Genomic DNA, 19584 nt, shown 5'->3' with positions numbered 1-19584 from the left:
AATGGGCTGTCAAAACGCAACCCCCAACAAATCAAAAAGTTGCAAACTTTGAACCAAATTTTCAAAATGGGTTCAAAGAGAACTTTATACAAAATTCTTTCTCAAAACAGAAAATTTCATCAAATGCAAAAGGGTCAAAACAGTGAATTGCTTGAAAGCATCACTTCCAGCCTTAAAGGTTGTGAGTTCAAGTCATACCTAGGGGAGTTAATGTGGTAGCTTCTAGGGAAGGGGTAAAAAAAAATCCAACAAAGAAATATTTTCAAACTTGAACCAATCCGAAAATTTCAAAATGGACAGAAAGAATAAGTTTATGAGACCATAAATAACAATTTTTGTTTGTTAAACATGAAATTAGCAAAGAAGACAAGCATATTAAGGCATATAATTTCATCAAACGCAAAAAGATCAAAACAGAAACCCCACCTTTCTACATAATCATTTATTTGTGAGTAGAGAATGGAACAAGGAAAAAAAAGAAGTTACCTTGAAGCTGCAGATAGTTAAATTTTAACCAACGGAAGGTGGTTTAATTTCTTCCATGTTTTTCAAACTAAAACCTCTTTTTCTTTGTGTGAAGTTTGTCTCTTCATATCTAGTCTAGCACAAAGAGTTAAAATGTTTCTTTTTTTACTGCGCGTCAAGTTGACTGTTTTATCCTCTCTCAATTGCATTAATAGTCCTCCGTTCAACAATAGTTATATACTATATTATTTGAGATGTCTAACAATATTTATTTAGTTTATGAAATCAATGAATAATTTTATATTTAGTTTATAATTTATGCTTATCATTAATTATAGTCATTTCTGTATGACATTTTTCAATACATTATATTTATTATATTCAAAGGGTGAAATAGTAAAATTACCGTTTTATTTATAGTTTTTTAAAAAGTGTGTAAAGTCAATAGTAATTAACGACGGTTAGCAATTACTTTATCAATTTCTTGAAAAAGGTGATGCATTGATTTAATTTCAAATCTCAACTCGTTTTAAGACTCTTTATTTGCATTAATATAATGTAGGTTCATATATTGAAGGTATGAATTACTATCTATTTTATATCTTTTAAGATTTATCTATCCATTTATAGAAAAAAATTAGTTGCAATTCAAATTGTTGTTATAAAAGTTAAATAACAATATGTTAAAATTATTAAGATTAACCAGGCCAAATTGGGTGAGTCATGACCCAACCCAATTTTTAGCTCAAAGTAAATTTGGACAGATCATGACCCAACTCATTTTCTACTCCAATCCATTATAATATCTTCAATTTCAACCAAATCCGCCAAAAAGGTATAGAATTTTTGTCTTGTTATTTTCGCCACACTAATGTCATGCTAAAACAGAGACTTGGTCCTCACTTTTCAGAGATGAGAAATCATTTTTAAGTTGGGATTAGGAAGAAGGAAAAAAAAACACACCAACATAATCTTAATCTTTTTAATATGTTATATATTTAAAATTACTTTAAAACTACTATAAATCACAATAATTACCAAATTAAAATATTTAAAAAGAAGTAAAAAAAATTGATTCACTCAGAAATTATCCCATAAATTGAGGTGGAGAGACTGTTACAAATTTTTAGTCCCATTACAAAAGAGGGAGGGAGTACCATAATATGTAGTGTACTACTACCCAACATGTTCAAAATTCATGTGTGTGTTCCACCTTGATTGGATTGAAGGGTAAAGAAGCAGGTTCAATGTGTAGTGTACTATCGCCAGCTGATTGGTTAGACCGTGCCTTCTTCAGAAGGATTGCCAAATCATTCTCATCAACAGGAACACCTTCATTGTTAGAAACATGTAGCCAATGCTGAGATGATCTCCTAGCGTCATAGCCATCAAGTTGAGTTTCTTGTCCACAAGGTGGATTGTTTCCATCTTCTGTCTCCACACCGATTGAAGTATCATCGGTTTCACTTGATTCAACTATCTGCTTCCTAAACCTTTTCCTGCTTCTGCAATCTACCTTTTCCTGGTTAGGAAGCTCTGAAGGCTGGTTGAGATTACATTTAAGGGGCACATCCTGACCTCCAGGCTGACTCCACAACCTAAATTATATGCAGCGAAAATCTTCGAGCATTTCCTACAGCGTAGGGTACTGTTCACATAAGTACTGTAAAACTTGTACCTAATTTTGCAAGAGGGACATTGCGTCCAGAACGTTTCCTGTATTGCAGATGAAGTTGGTTGTGTATATTTATGGTGATTTAGATTACTCAACTGAGCATTGCAGATGAAGTTGGTTGAGCATATCTCTGGACCCTGTCGGGATCCTGTTTGAGTAGGTGGAAACCCAGTCGTTTTCAAGGTACCTTGGTTAGGAAGCTCTCTCTGCTCGTTGATATTAGATTTAAGGGGCATATCCTGACCTCCAGGCTGACTCTGTTTGGGTCTACGAGCATAACATGCAATTATAGGCTTCTTGCCACCTGGTGGCGGTCTAGAATAAGGCTCCTTCTCCAGACTTGATGCATAACCATCATTAAATTGCAACAGAGTATCGACACCCTCTTGGTCCCTTAGCCGTATCAATTCCGACCTATCAAACCTCACTGTAAAATGCAACATCTTATCTGAAGGATCAATGCCTAATCGATCAAAAACTGCATTAACAAAAGCATTGTACTTTATGCCCGTCTTTGCAGTAACCTGATCAGTAATACCTCCCCCATACGAAATGGATCCATCAGGTAGAACCTTATTCCTTTTACCCCAGTGACAGAAACAAAACAGTGTTTTATCTTCAGTTCCCATCATGAAGTAGTGTATATGACCACAGAGAAGGGTAACAATCTTGAAAACTAAAAATCTGATCAACAAATTAAATAAAACGGAATCACTTATCAAGGCTGAATGTACCAAAATCACAATCCATAAGAAAGGACTCAAAAGTATGAGGATTAATCAAGCATCTTTATTATGAGAATATTAGATATTTTTGCTAACAAATCTAAAAAGTTTAGAAGTTTAACCAAGAAGCAAAAATTTGTTCAAAGAAACCCTAATACAAAAAAAAAATTCATGAGAATATTAGATATTTTTGTTGCGAAACACTATATTAGCAAAGAAGGAAACTTTCATCAAATGCAAAAGCATCAAGATATTATTCTTCCCTCGAAAGCAAAAGTTTCACACTATTACCAATCAGAAATTTTCAAAATGGACTCAAAAGAACAAGTTTATCACATGACAAATTTAGTGGGAAAGTAAGCTATTTGTGTTTGTTAACCATGAAATTAGCAAAGAAACAAGCAATTTAAACAACAGAGTACATCAAATGCATAAGGATTAAGAAAGAAACCCTAGCAAAGGGAAAAAGTTTCAAACTTTAAGCAAGGAACCATACTTTTCCCATACAATTTGCAAGAGAAAAGACCTGGTTTTGACCTTCTCACTGTTTAACTCAACATTTCTTTTTTTTTCTTTGCTGAAGTTATACTTCCAAAACGTCTCATTTGTACTAGTAAAAGTTGGATCAATCTATCGTTGAGTTTAGCAAGGTGTGAATGAAAAATAAAAAAAGAAAATGGAAAGAGGAAGAACCAATGAAAGTGGGAGAACCAATTTTGGAGGGAAAATGAAAAGTCATTGCAAAGTGCAAATGAAAAGTCATTTTTACCATATTGGTAGAAGAAAGAAAATTGTTGTCCTTATATTAGAAAACACTTATTTTAGTTCTTAAAGGGTTAAAGAAGAAGGTGCCCCATCACGCCGTCGTCGTCGCTCGCTCGGCCTCGGATTTGGCAAATGATGTGATTGATTGATAATATTTTTGGGACAAAATTTATTTAATCAATCTTGTTAATTCATTTCTTTTCTCTTATAAATTAATTTTGAATGTTAGTTAAATAATAGGATTACTTTGGCGCAACGAAATTTATTTGAAATTCATGTGCAATGGTAATAACGTTCTGAAGGGACTTGTTCCTTCTGAAAAGTCGTTATTTTTCCTAAAAGACACAACGTTCTGGAAAAAATGGGTCTGAACAGAATTGTCTGAACAGACGCATTCCTTGTTGTAAATGACTATAAATAGAGATGTTTTTTTTTCGTTTTTCAACACTGAAATTTTTTCCTCACTGCATACATTTTCTTACATAAACAAAATTGTTGATCGACTGAGTCTGTGTGTGCTCTTGTTGTTGTTCTTGCGTTTGCTGAAGTTATTGAAGTTTGAGGTACCGCTACTTCTTTAACAGGTTAATCCGTTTTATCTTGGGAGGAATTAATCTGCAACCTCGGGTACAGTGTGGGAATTAAATTTCTTAAGAAAACACAGTGATTTCTGTGGACTCGGATTTAAATCATTCTATCTATTTCATCTATTTTGTATTTTTGTATTTTTGACTAACTTGAATACATGAGATAACATCTACTGCATATATTTGTGAGAATAGAAAGGAGCAAAGGGGAAAAAGGTTACCTTGAAGCTGCAGACGCTTAGATATTAACCAAATGATGTTTTTCTACCATGCCTTTGAAACTGAACACCCCTTTTTTGATGTTACATTTGTCCTTTGGTATCTTCTAGGGCAAAAGTGAATTTATCAAGTAATGACCGTTTTATCCTTTTCAATTAATTTTCTTTGGTAATACTCGCCCCAATTGCATTAATTTACTGTTTGAATTACTATCAATTTCTTAAAAAAGATAATGCATTGAAACTAATGTAAAAATAAGACAAATTGAACAAGTTAGCTCCTTGCAAGCTACATATCTTATTCTTTATTTTTTTGGTTAAAAGGAAAATTACATTGAGTACTTTATATAATAGGAGTCTTAACAAAAGCTAAGAGACTATCCAACAGTATTTGAAGTCCAATTTATCAAGCAAGAAACTGATGAGGATCAATTCATTTTTTAGTCTCACCAGGCCATAATTTCAGATCCAAATCAGTGATCATAGGAAACTCTGGATTAGCAGCATGGACGCCGTTCAAGCTTCCAGTCTTCAGAGATGTCGTAGCATGCTCAGATGTCCTCAACTTATCTCTAGTTCCAGGGGGAACTGCTGACAAAACATTTTCTACAGGTCTGGAGTTTGCAGCTTCCTTAACTTTCCCAGGGTACCAAATATCATTCGGATTGAGGGGAAGAGCATAAGGATTAAGTTCAAACGATCCTGCAGGTACACTCTTTTCAGTCATTTTGAAAGAGGGAATTCGATGAGGGAACTTGTAAAGTTCTTTTGGATTTACATTGTATGTACCAAATGATGGCGGTATAGAAGCCTGTTTGTTAACCAGGTGAATAATATCAGAAGTTGTATCTGATTCTGAATCAGAAATAACAATAACTTGTCCATCACCTGATGGCGGTTTAGAAGTCTGTTTGTTAAATATCCCAATCTTGGAACTGTTGTTATGCACATCCCCTTCAGGAAGATCTGCTCCATTTTGATTTAATCTTTCCAGGGAATCTCCAGCTGACTGAATGCACCGCGCCTTCTTCAGAGGGCTTGCCAAATCATTTTCATCATCTCGTACATGAGTAGTATCTGGTTTTGAATCAGAAACAACAGGAAGTTCAACATTTTTCCCACTACCTGATGCCGGTCTAGAATAAGGCTCCTTAACCAAACTTGATACATAAACATCAGCAGCACCATCATTAAATTGTAACAGAGCATTGACATCTTTTTGGTCTCTCAGATCTATCAATTTAGACTTGCAAAACTTTGCAGTAAATTGCAAGATCTTATCTGAAGGATCAACAATGCCTAATCGGTCAAAAACCGTGTTCAAAAAATCATTATACTTTATGCCTGCCTTCACAGTAACCTGGCGGGTAATACCTCCCACATACGAAGTTGTTCCATCTGGAAGCACCTTCTCCGTCCAGCCCCAATGACAATAACAAAACAGTGTTTTATTTTCAGCTCCCATCACATGAACAGGCTCAAAGGTAACAATCTCGAAACTAAAACCTGATCAAGAATTTAAATAAATTTGAAGGGAGTTACTTATCTATGTTAAACACTCTAACAAGAGAGTTACCAGATTAGAAGCATTTTTTTCGTTTAAGTACATATAAATATATACATGTTCTTGGAAAACAAACAAATTCTAAAAACAGGATATATAGGAATCAAAAACCAGCCAAGCTATAAATTTCAATTTTTGGTTGTACGAAGAAAAAGCATTATATGTATGTTAGCTAAAAGAAGTAATGAATTATATGTTCCACTTTTTCTATGGAACATGAAATTAGCAAACAAGACTAGCATACAATAGCACCATCCACCTCCAATCCCAAGATTGTAGGTTCGAGTAACCAAGAGAACAAGAGCAGTATGACTTCCTAACGAGGGGTAAAGAGAAAAAAAAGTATAGAAGATTAGCAAACTAAACGACAGAATTTCGTCAAATACAAAAGGATCAAAATAAAAAACCCAGCAAAGGAAAAAGTTTCAAACTTGAAGCAAGGAACATAATAATAATTCTACAAATAAAGCTCAACTAGTTGCAACCAAGAGTGTGGCCTAGTGATTAATGAAGTCTTAGGTTTAAATACCAGAGGAGACAAAAATACTAGTCAAGGTTACCTGGTACCTTTTACTAATGGAAGATGATAGATATCTCATAAAATTAGTCAAGGTAACCGAAAGCTGACCCAAACATCACGGTCATCAAAAAAATTAAACTCAAAAAATAAAGCTCAACTAGTTGCAGAATAAAGCAAGGGAAAAGTATGTTACCTTGAGTTGTAGAAGTTTTTTTTTTCTCTAAAGCTGCAGATAGTTTTAAATTTTAACTAAAAGAGGTTATTCAGCTAAAACCCCTGTTTGTTTATGTGAAGTTTTTCTACTTATATAGGAGAAGAATTAAATCTTTTTCTTCAGATTTTCAACGTATAATCTGTTGTGCATTGATTCAATGTTAAATAGTAAATTTTACTTTAAGAAGATGTTTGTCCAAATAATTTGGATTAAGAATTTCAACAATCCTATTCAATATCATTTTATCTTCATTAAATAGATGATTGAACTTCAACTACTACTGCCCTTCAAAAAAATTCATCTTTTCCACTGTAAGAAAAGTTATTGCTATCTAATCCTGGAGTTAATTTCGCATTAAATTTATTTTTCTTGTAATATTCAAGCCATAAAATTATTTTAGACCAGCAAATTACTACATTAATTATTTGTAACCGTAATTTTGTAATAATAGTCACTGAATTGAGTTGGGTCCATCACAAAACAATCTCTCTAAATTACACTGATATGTTGTTTGAGCATGATGAAACTCTCTATTAGCTTGACATAAGGTTGTCTAACAAGGCGGGACAGGTTGGGACGATATAAGGGGGTCCGGGACTTTAGGGAGGCGAGATTAGCAGGACAAACCCCTCGGCCCGTCTGCCTGTCCTATCTCACTGAGGGGATGGGACTTGGACGGGTAGGGACCTTAGTTGGATTTTCTTTTTGTTTAAAATTCATATTAATTTAAATATTTTATATAAGACTACATAATTAGTAAATGAACACAAATTTAAATTGATAACATTACAAATTCAAAAACATACAAACAGACAATATTTTTAGTGGGGCGGGACGGGTACGTACCTTAGGGGTCTGGAACAGAGGGGACAAACTCTTAGGCCCATCCCATCCCACTAAGCTAATGGGACAGGACGAGATATCCCGTTCCACTAGACAGCCTTACCTCGACATAAGAAATAAATTGGTATGTTAGACTTGAGTGACTGTTTTATTAACACAACTATGGTCAAAATCAGTGGAAGTACTGTCATTGGCAGAACAAGAGCTCTCTGAGTTTGTTTTTTTCTCAGAGGTTCATTTCCATTGGAGATAAGTTCTTAAAGCCTACAAAAGTGACTCACTTTGGCCAAAATAACGTAAGGTGCCATAGGAGAAGAACCATCAGTGACAAGTCTTGGGTGTATAAAACCATAGCAAAAGGGGGAGGGGTATCATAATAAACAAAACTCCAGATTCATGTGTGCTAGTACATTGCCCTCCCTATCAAACAAGTAACTGATGAGACACAGGCCATCAGTGTGTTAACGGCCAACTGACAAATGACAATGCAAAACTTCAATTCCAAATTTCTCTAAATCCAGGAGAACCAATTCATTTTTGAGTCCCATCAAACTATAATTTCAATTCCAAGTCAACGAGCATAGAAGACTCTCCATCAGTAGTGTGAATGCCTTTCAAATTCCCAGACTCCAGAGATGTCGCGGCATTATCAGGTGTCCTGGATTCATCTCTAGTTACAGGGGGAACTGCAGATACAACGTTTTCTACGGATTCAGAATCTGCAGTGCCGCTGTCTTCCTCAACTTTCCCAGGGTACCAAACATCATCTAGATCAATGGGAAGAGCATAAAAATCATGTTCATAAGATCCTGCCGGTACACCCTCTCCTTCAGTTCCAGTCATTTTGAAAGAAGGAACTCGATGAGAGAACTTGTAATAATCTTTTGGCTTTATAAAAAATGTATCAACTACATTCGGAGTTGTTGACTGGAAAACGCTAACAAACCCGCTCACTTTATCTAAGTAACCAACACCAGCACCATATTCATAATGAGAAAGAATCTCCGCAACTTCATACTTGTATTCCCTATGATTCTCTGGATCAGAGCTCCAACTAATATCCCATATTTCCCCTTTCCTAGGATATACCAGATATGGACCTTTCTTGCCCTTTATGTACTGCACTTGATGAGAAAATAGACGATGATCCGAAGAATTACATTCAACAGAATCAACACTCCCACATTTAAATCTCCCACAGCCAACAGGCAAGAGTCCCCTGACCCAAGCGTGCTCCCTCGGATATTCTGGATTAGGCTCGAGCCATCTGAGCTTTATCTTAAATTCAGGACTGGATACATTCTTTATGAGGGCATATCTTCTTGGTCAGTTGCAAAGCAATTTCGCGCTCTATGCTTGTCAAAATCACTGAATTCAGGTTCAAGACGATCATCCTCAGGAGGATTACTATCAGAAGTTGTATCTGTATCTGTTTCTGAATCAGATACACCTGATGGTTGTCTAGAAGCCTGTTCGTTAACTGTCCCAATCTTGGAATTGTTGTTCTCCACCTCCCCTTCAGGAAGGCCAACTCCATCTTGATTTAATGTTTCCACATAACTACTGCACAACCTAGTTACACCGGCTTGCTTTTGAGCATCATCACCAACAGCTTCTTTCTGCTGAGGTTTACTGTCTCCACCTGACTGGTGAGCCCATGCTTTCTTCAGAGCTTTACTATCTCCGGTTGACAGGAATCGCGCCTTCTTCAGAGGACTTGCCAAATCATTCTCATCATCACCTGCAGGAGTTGTATCTGGTTTTGAATCAGACACAACCATAAATTCAATTTCTTTCGGCCCACCAGATGGCAGCATAGAATTAGGCTCCTCCGCCAAACTTGATGCATAAACATGAGCAAAACTATCATTAAATTGTAACAGAGTATTGACATCTTCTTGATCCCTCAGTTGTATCAATTGGGACCTATCAAACTTCACAGTAAAATGCAAGATCCTATCCGAAGGATCAATGCATAATCGGTCAAAAACTGCATTCACAAAATCATTATACTTTATGCCTGTCTTCACAATAACCTGACGGGTAATACCTCCCACATACGAAGTGGATCCATCTGGAAGCACCTTATTCTTCCAGCCCCAGTGACAGAAACAAAACATTGTTTTGTCTTCAGTTCCCATCAGGACATAGTGCACAAGACCACAGAAACTCTACCAGTAACAATCTTCAAACTACTCTTCCATTTTTTACCTTGAGAAGGATAACAATCTTGAAATATAGAAGAAACCTGATCAAGAAAATAAAATAAATTTAAAGGGAGATACTTATCAAGGTTGAATATAATGTGCAAAATAATACTCTATAAGGAAGGCCACTATAGCATGACAATTAACCAAGCATCTTAATAAAAATGTTATTTTCATTTAAGAACATCTCAACTCTCAAGCTTCATGATCTTCGAACAATACCAAATCCTAACTATAGTAACGAATCGAAAACCAGCAAGTCAATAAAAGTTTGGTTGTAGGAAGAAATTTTTCTAACTAAATGTGAGTCAACAAAAGAAAAGGTAACCCCCCAATGGAGCCAGGAATTTAAACAAGAAGATTCAAAAAGAAATGTTTTTTATGCCAGGGGATTCAAAAATTTATAAATATGCAAACGTAAAAAAAAAGTTTTTTTTTACCATATTCTATAGTAGAATAGTCTGTGATCCTCGTCATATTATTATGAACATAAACTATACAACAACATACCGAGCATAATCCAACCAAGTGGGTGTCAAAAGGAAACTCTTCCCTATCAAAACAAAAAAAAAAGTTTCAAACTTCAAGAATCAGAAATTTTCAAAATGGGTATAGATAAAACCTAATACAAAAAATTTCAAGAAAATATTAGACATTTTAATTTACTGTGAAACATGAAATTAGCAAAGAAGACAACCATAATAAACCACAGAATTCCATCAAATGCCAAAGGATCAAAACAAAAAACCCCAACAAAGTAAAAAGTTTCAAACTTGAATTAGCATGGGTCACAATCTTTCAAAATAAAGTTGAAACAACTTTTTTCCCACAAAATTTGCAAGAGAGACAATTTGGTTACACTTTCAAATTCAACACTTCCAAAACATCTCATTGTACTACGGTTCTAGTTTACCATCAAACAACTACTCATTATAATACCTCGTTTCTACATCGCAATGCAACAAGTTATTGGGGATTAATATGAGTAAATTAATACTATAACAATGCATAAATTATTTCGCTATTTTATCTTAATCAAATATAAATAAACTTATCCTAAAATTAGTATCGAGATTAACAAATGCTATATAATAGAGGGTAGAGAATATTGCAAGGGAAGAAAGTTACCTTCAAGCCGGAGAGAGTTAAATTTTTAAGCAAAGTAGGTTTTATTCGAAGAATTAGAAGGTGAATCGTCAGTCAATTTATGGTAATTGATTAGTCATTTTATTTATTTTTATTTTATTTTTCAAAAAAGACTCATAGCTTCTATAGTCATTTTAGTTTAAAATATACATTTGATATCTGTTTAATGATATACTCATTTTTATTTTAAAAACTTAAAATACACATTTAAATTTGTTTGGGATTCAATCCATCATAATAATTTAAAAAAAAATAAAACCAATAATAGAAAATTAAAATATTTAGAGAAAAAAATCATCAATTGAAATAAAATTCCTAGAAATAACTTTCATTCAACACATTGAATTGGAAAAATAAGATTTAAAGTCATGAGTTCAAGCATTAAAATGTTATTTTTAAAAAAAAAAAAAAATTGTGCATTTTTCTTGTGTTTGGAATTATTTAGCAAAAACTAAAGACACGTTTATTTATCAGTTTTCATTGATATAAATGCATTTATAAAATCTAAAGATTTAATGATACTTTTTCAAAGAGAGTTCTCTCTAAAATCAAACAAAAAATCAAATTCAAATGTCACCAAGTGTTCCTACTTGCTAGCACTTTTGGCAAAATGATTTTTTTGTAATTTATTTATCCGACACAAGTTTTCCTAGTTAGCTTACATTTTAAAACAAGTTAGAACAGGCCACTAAACATATTCTTCTTTTTAAAAATAGCTAAACCTTAATGATAATATTTCTAAAAACACCCAAGTCATCCACAATTCAAAGCTAACGTTAAATGATCCCAAAAAGTATCAAAGGAATAGCTGTAAGACCAGAAACTTTCAACTAAGAAAACAAAAACCAAGAAGCCTTTTAAATAACAAGAATGTTGCCTGTCTAATATCCTCCTAACATGTTATCTGGCGATACAGTTCATTCACCAGCCTTTGAAGCAAAGGGCTAATTTATATAAATAGCTGTTGTAACAAACATACAGCAGTTAAAAGTGTGTCCAAGCCAAATGCCAACGATACCTAAATTGTAGCGTGTCCTGAATTCTAGCAAAACAGACCCTTGACTGAAGTAACGCAGAAGACTGGAGAGAATCTGTCATATCTACAGGTAATCTAATCATCGAGAAAGAAACTGATGAGAACAAAACGCCATCAGTGTGTTAATGGAGCAACTGAGAGAGGGAGATTTCATTTCCAAGATTCTCTGAATCCAGGAGAACCAATTCACATTTCTTGAGTCCCATCGCACTACAACTGGTGCATCACTTTACTGCAAACATGGTGCTGAAGCAGGATCAAGCTCCCAGCAGCCTCTCAAAACCCCTCCTTTTTCCCCAGTCAACTGAAATGCAGGAATCTGATGAGAAAATCTCCCAAACTCATCTTTAGGTATTTCTAGAATAGCAGGATTCGATCTTTGTATTCTTGGAGACCTAAAGACTGACTTGAAACCATTCACACGCACCATGGATGAAACTTTTATCCGGTCTTTTGAATTCTCAATGACCTCCACTATCTCATACGCAGACGTGTCTGGATGCAAACTTAATTTTTTCCAGTTCTTGTAGAGTGCCCAGATATCGCCTTCTCTTGGATAGATCTCAAATCTGTTCCTATTAATAGATACTGCTTTCACCACATGGGAGAATGAACTAGGAGCATAGACTTGACGCTTTTCACTCTGGACTTTGAATGTTCCACAAACAACCTGAGCATTTTTAGGTCCTGCACACGCCTCAAGTAGGACTGCATGCAATTTGAATGGGGCAGGAACAATCTTCTTAATCTGAGCATAAGTCCTTGGCATACTATTTCGACCACAAAGAGCCCATACCTGATCTACTTGAAACTTCCCCGGGGATATATCCCTCCTAAAATCACAAAAAGCTTCTTCAGAACCTTTATCATCGGGAAAAGTTATTGGATTCTTGGAGCTTCCAGAAGAGTTGCTGATATCAAAGCTCTTCGTGCATGAATGCAACTCTTCATCAGTGTCATGACTTGGTATGCTGGGACTTGATGGTATGCTGGGACTTGAGTGACGGTCTCTTTTAACACAAATATCATCAAAATAAGTGGAAGAACCGTCATTGGCAGAATGAGAGCTCATCTTACTTTGTTTTTCCTCGGATAGGTTCACTCCTCTAGGAGATCTTCGAACCTTAGCAGATTCTCCATTAGCAGCATGACTGCTTTTCAACTCCACAGACTTCAGAGATATCGTCACATTCTCAGACATTCTAGACTTATCTCTAGTTCCAGATGAAACTGCAGGTGAAACATTTTCTACAGGTTCAGAATTTGCACCCTTACTGCGTTCCATAACCTTTTCAGGGTACCAAATATCATCTGGGTTGAGGGGTAAAGAAGCAGGATCAAGTTCAAAGGATCCCACAGGTACACCATCTCGTTCAGTTCCAGTCATTTTGAAAGAAGGAATTCGATGAGAGAACTTGAAAAGTTCATTTGGCTTTACATAGAATGTACCAACTTCAGTCAGCCTTGATCGCTGGAAAAGGCTAACAAATCTGGTCACTTTATCCAAGTAACCAACTTGGACACCCTCATCCGCAACATAATCAGACAGGATCTCCACAATTTCATACTTGTACTTCCTATGATTATCTGGATCAGAGCCCCAACCAATATCCCAATCTTTGAAAAGGGCCCATGTTTCCCCTTTCCTAGGATATACAATGTACAGACCCCTCTTGACCATTTCGCACTGCACTTGATGAGAAAATGTAAGTCGATCAGAAGTGGATTCAGTACTCCCAAGTCTAAATTTCCCACAGCCAACAGGCAACTCTGCGCTGACCCAAGCTCTGCCTCTTTGATCTTCAGGGGAAGCCTCAAGCCAACAGAACATCACCTTAAATTCAGGACTGTGTACCTTCCTAATGTGGGCATAGAATCTTGGCATGCCATCAGCTGTATCATAGCAAGCCCAGACCTGATCAGGTGCAAAGCAATTTTGTTCTTTAAGCTTGTCAAAATCACTAAATTCAGGATCAGGATAATCATACATCTCTGGAATATTACTATCAGGAACTGTATCTGGTTCTGAATCAGAATCCACAATAAGTTCAACTTTTTTTGCGCCACCTGAGGGCGGTCTAGAAGACTGGTCCTTAGCTGTCTCAAACTTGGAATTGTTGTTTTGCACATCTCCTTCAGGAAGGCCTGCTCCATTTTGATTTAATCTTTCCACAGAATTACTGCGCGGAATAGTGAAATTGGCTCGATGTTGATCATCACCACCAACAGCTTCTTTCGGCTGAGTTTTGCTGTCTCCAGCTGACTGGTTAGACCGTGCCTTCTTCAGAGGGCTTGCCATCTCATTCTCATCATCACTTACACCTTCACTGTATGAAATATGCTGCCTACGCCTTGAAGATCTCCTAGCGCCATAGCCATCAACTCCATTTCCTTGTGCCGCAGGTGGATTGTTTCCATTATCAATGTCCACATCCTCTGTCTCCACACTGGTTGAAGTATCATCGCTCTCACTAGACTCAACTGTCTGTTTCCGACCTCTTTTCCTGCTTTTGCGATCCACCTTTGGCTTTGAACGTCCTTCTCTCATACCTCTCTTTAGGTTTTCATGTTTTTCATCTTTTTGTTTGGTCCTTACATCCTCAAACACTGGAGCAGTCTTTCCTCTGCATTTTTCTGGTTCAGACCCTGCTGTTCTGCTGCTACAACCTGGTCGGTATCCCATTTGGGTGGGTGGAAACCCGGCACTGCCTGCCGTCATTTTCGAAGTTCCTTGGTTAGGAAGGTCTTTCTGCTCTGACGACTGGTTGAGATTAGATTTAAGGGGCACATCCTGACCTCCAGGTTTACTCCATTTGGGTCCACAAGGGGCACCTTGAAAACCTAAATTATATGCAGTGAAAGACTTCGAGCATTTCTGGCAGCGTAGAGTACTGTTCACATAAGTACTGTAATACTGGTACCTAATTTTGCAAGAGGGACATTGCGTCCAGAACGTTTCCTGCATTGCAGATGAAGTTGGTTGCGTATATTTATGGTGATTTAGATTACTGAACTGAGCATTGAAACCATTTTGCATGTTGGTTTTCCTGAGGAATGAATTTTGATTAACCATATGAGGCGGTGGCTTTGCTACTCCAGCTCCGGACATAACTCTGTACTTATTATCGTATAAAGACCTTTTGACTTGGTCTGAGAGAACCATATTTGCTTCCACAATTAGCTTGAAAGCTGCCTCTGCTCCAGGCAACTTATTCTTGTCAGGATGAAGCATGAGTGCAAGTCTCCGATATTGTTTCTTGATAGTCGCTTCATCAGACAACCTATCAATTTGAAGAATCCCGTACCAGTCCCTTTCTGATCCTACTCTGTTGTTTTGAGCTGAACAGTGAACATTACAGACGGCAAGTAACTGGGATATGTTCTCTAGTTGAGGGTAAAGTTGTTCTGCTTTCACTGCAACCTTTTTAGCCCCTTCAAAGTCATTATTCAACATTTTCTTCTCCGCAACCTCTTTGGCCCTTAGGGCCTCATCCTTGTTGCAGTCCATCACAGATTGCACTTAATAAATCAACCAGCCAGGTTAAACATACGTTTCTAACTTGCCTTCTTCATCCCAATTCTATAACCACATACAAGAGAAGGAAAATTGTATCAATATCACAAAAAGTGTGCATTCAATCAGAAATAAAAGCAGTGTATTAACACAATGACATTACATTCACAAAACAAAGCAAGAGTACTAAAAGGTCGAAAAAGGAAACGATGCAATCCTCAAGGCAGATATAGAAAAATGCATTTTGATTATTAATATGTTGCATAGCAACAGCTCTGAAGAAGAAACTTTACCAGTTTACCTTCAGTTATAACGTATGTACTTTTGGAGCAGCTAGGTTTTGCGGAAGTGGCATATCAAAACCACATAAAACGAGAAGCTTATATGAATCGCCATGTTATTTCACTTTAGGTGTAACAAGAAATATGCAAACGAGGCAGTAACTTATACTAGAACTCATAAAGTCCCTCTCAGATTAAAAGGGGATGTTCAAAAAATAAAAAGGAAAAAAAAAAGTAAAACAGTTTTTTTAAAAAAAAAAAAACTGAAAACACATAGTTTTGATCAAGTAAAAATTGGCTCGACCAAACCGCCTACTGACAACAAAGGGAGTTTAGTTTCAACCACCACTTGCCGCGAAGTCTGCTGACGTGGACTCACATTTATGCCAGCCGCGCGCTCAGGGCGCACGGGAGGCTAGCTTCTATAACAATATATAAAAAAGGAGTTTTTAACTCAAATGGTCCCTTAAATTTGGAGGTAAATCTATTTCTATCTTTATATTGTAAAAATCCTGATTACTGAGAATAACCAGTCCTATGATTCTGAACATGTTAAGTATCAGTCAAGGAAACTACTCCACTACAAGTTTGTTAAAATGTGATGGAATAAGAACAATACAGGTTATCTCACGGTGAGCGACTCCCAAGCAGTTCAAATTTAACCAAAATTAACAAAGAGAAGCAATTATCACCACCTATTTAGCTAAAATATCAGAAACTTGAAAGTAACCCCCATAATTCAAACACCAGAAAACAGATCAACAAACATTCAAAACCCTAAAAATTCAATTACGCGAATTGCAATTCGTAAAAACCCCAAATTGAGAAGAAAAAAAAAAGGTCAACTCTGACAGTCCAAATGCTTCAAACAACTAAACACAGATGTGATCCAAAACCCCAAATCAGCAAAAAAAATAAAAATAAGAGAACTACATACACAGACTATATCTTATCTAACAAAAAAAAACATGAGAAAATATGCTTACCCATTAGAGTCACACGCTTGATATGAAAAGGGTCTGAGAGAAAGACCTCAGTTGACACACAGATATAGAGAGAGAAAGAGAGTGAAAATTTCAAGATATTGGGGAAGAGGAAGACTCTGACTACTTCTGAAATTTCATTCTCCCAAAAAGAACAACAAGGGTTCTTCTTATTCCTTACCATTGATACAATAGTGAAAGGGTTGTTTGAATTGAAATTTGATTGGGGGCCCATAAGTTTTTGGGTTTTCAATTTGGCCCATTAAGAAATTTTGGGCTTTAAAAAGACCTACTTGAACTCGAGATTCAATTTGTTTGACCTACTTTTCTTTTTTAAGCATGTTTCGAAAAGGCGTCTTTCCCTTATTAGCAACTCTTTAGTATCAACTTTCCATGTTTTAGACCATAAGATTAAAGGGCATTTTGGTACATTTCACATATCTTTGATTTGACCACATGAATTGGAGGGTGAGTAGGACGCGTACTAGGGTAGAAGGTTAGTAGGTAGAGGAGGGTTGTGTTGCTTTTCGAGGGTTTTAGGGTTATTAGTATTTGTCGTTGTATTAGTCGTATCATTATAGTTCTTGTTTTTATATCTATCATCGTCAGTTGTTTACTGTGTTTCAATTAATTGCATTATTTTGTTGTTCTTGTAGGCGTCGCATTGTTTCTCTTGTTAGTAGTTATATTTTCTTCTTTATACTTGGATCTGTTGCACTTACTAATATGGGTTGTGGTGCAGTGATGGGACGGCTCCACCCTTTAACTAGAGGTCTCGGGTTCGAGCCATGGGTTAGAAGAAAATCTTGTTGGGAGTGTCACCCCTAAATGGGCCCTGGAGTGCGCATTCCGGATTCAGTCGAAGCTTCAAGAACCAAAAAAGTTATTGCATTTGAGCTGAGGGGTTTTTGGACACAGTTTGACCTTCATGAGGTAGTGATAAAGTCTTTGTACAGTATACCTTCTCCAGACCCCACATGTGGGATATCACTGGGTATGTAGTTGTTGTTGACATATCTTTAATTTAAGATCATGAAATTTAAACCCTTCGGGGTGGCCCAGTGGTTTGAGCTTGGGACTTCTATGTTGGAGGTTTCAAGTTCGAAACCCCTTGCCAGCGAAAGCAAGGGGTTTGCCTTCTGGGTCGAGCTCGTCGCATCAAGCTTGCCTAGTGCGGGTTACCTCTCCTATGTGGTTTGCGAGCTATTGCATAGGAGCGGGGGTTTTACCCTGTGCGCACCCAAAGGGTAGCGGCTGCGGGTTTCCCTTGTCATGAAAAAAAGAAAAAAAAAAGATCATGAAATTTAAATATATTTTTTTCTTAAATTTTGTGTTAAGGTAAAATAAACCAAACAAATTGAAACTGAAGATATGTGTTGTTAGTAGACAATGAGTTGATCAAATGTAGACCATGACCAACTTTGACAAGGAATCCAAAGTGCCACACTATAACATAACTAAGTACATATTTGATTGAAACATTTGGGGAAGTCTTGAGAAATATTTTGGAAGGTTAGCATTTCATTAGAACTCCTTTGCCAAAGGGCAATATAAAGTTTTGAAACATTTCATGTGTTACTTTTTGGGATTCATAACAAGTTTGTGAACCCTTCCCAAAAGTACAAGGAATATTTAATATAGGACAAAAACAAAAGAAAGAACATACAAACATAGAAGAGTTTACATTTTAGCACTTTAGCCCCTGATTTTGATATACTAGTATTTTGGAAGGCCTACATGGTTTGTTTTAGAAATTAGAGACATCACTCTTTGTCTTAAAGCAAGAGATTTGTTTCTACACTACATATTGAAGAGGAAATTTGGTAAATGAAGAAGCCTTTGAGATTTCTTCTGCGTTTGATGCATAAAATCTCTTTATCTTTTTCTCGATAAATTTCACAAATGATCATAATTATAAATTTTTACCTTCAAATTCACACAAATTTACTTTATCACATAGTCATAATAGCGAAAATGCATTTTGGTTCAGGAATAAAAGAGTAAACCAGTTTTTATTTTGGCACTTAGCAAATTAATCCCTTCTAAGTTCTAATTACACGAAGTTATACGAAATTTTCTCTTTTTTACATGTTAGTATACGTCCAAGTTAACATTAGGCAAATCTAAAATTTTGGCGTCTATATGGCTGAAAGGGTAATTATTTTATCGTGTACCTGCTATTTTTCATTAATACATGATAATTTCCCCACCAAATCTTGGACATGTAGAAAGAAACTGTCTAGTGTCAACTATTACTTTTACCACTAGTCTCTAACAAATGTAGATTATTATAAATATAATATTTTTTAAAAATGTTTGTAATATATAAGGTTTTGAATCGAAAACATACGACTATGGATGTAAATGCGAAAATAAAGAGCAATTTTCACGTACTAATAATCTAGATTCAAATCTAAGAAATATTGAGATCTGAATGAACACATGGATTTGCCAAGAAAATGAACCAAAACACCTCATAAGTGAATTCTTGGCACCTTTTATCAAATAATAATAATAATAATTTTGCAATTCCTACATTCGAAAAATCGATGATATTATGGCATTGCATCCATCATCATTTGCTACGAGAGAGTATAATTGGACAAATCATATATCCACACAGAAAATTAGTAGCAAAAATGTACAACAGATTGATTTCTTTCCACACAACACAAGCATTAAAGGCGGAGAATATTCTTTTATTGAATGAACTGGTGCAGTAAGAAAAACATCTATATTATACAAGACGTATACAAAACCGTGGAAAATCTTAAAAAAAAAAAAAAGATTTTATACAAGTCAACACCCAATCGTCTATACAACCAGGAACCTCATGGGTGC

General features: G+C 35.9%; 3 protein-coding genes and 1 pseudogene across 5 annotated transcripts in view; 1 reads left to right on the top strand and 3 right to left on the bottom strand.

The window, feature by feature from the left end:
• The window catches only part of LOC125816236 (uncharacterized), a 44492-nt gene extending 34828 nt beyond the window's left edge, over window positions 1–9664 (bottom strand). The window contains exon 1 of one of the 2 annotated variants that reach the window (XM_049495814.1): window positions 9627–9664. The gene's annotated coding sequence lies outside the window, so the exon portion shown is untranslated. The other variant, XM_049495816.1, reaches the window with a different exon arrangement.
• LOC125816242 (vesicle-associated protein 1-1-like) overlaps window positions 1–19584 on the top strand; it is a 150596-nt gene that overhangs the window by 86911 nt on the left and 44101 nt on the right. The window lies entirely within an intron of this gene.
• On the bottom strand, window positions 8129–9717 carry LOC125816578 (uncharacterized; annotated as a pseudogene).
• On the bottom strand, window positions 11860–16859 carry LOC125816235 (uncharacterized). Its single transcript, XM_049495813.1, has 2 exons — window positions 16747–16859; window positions 11860–15545 (listed from the first exon to the last, which is right to left on the bottom strand). The coding sequence occupies exon 2, from the start codon at window positions 15471–15473 to the stop codon at window positions 12195–12197; it is 3279 nt and encodes a 1092-aa protein (XP_049351770.1). The 5' UTR covers window positions 15474–15545; window positions 16747–16859; the 3' UTR covers window positions 11860–12194.

This window comes from Solanum verrucosum, unplaced genomic scaffold, assembly GCF_900185275.1.
Source record: "Solanum verrucosum unplaced genomic scaffold, falcon-dt-bn FXZP01000261.1, whole genome shotgun sequence".
NCBI lineage: Eukaryota > Viridiplantae > Streptophyta > Magnoliopsida > Solanales > Solanaceae > Solanum > Solanum verrucosum.
Note: the sequence above shows the minus strand (reverse complement) of the source record. Positions and strands in the feature narration are given on the sequence as shown.

What these genes read in the sequence shown, in the direction of transcription:
- LOC125816235 (XM_049495813.1), bottom strand. Translation starts at nt 15,473, where the DNA reads ATGGACTGCAACAAGGATGAGGCCCTAAGGGCCAAAGAGGTTGCGGAG.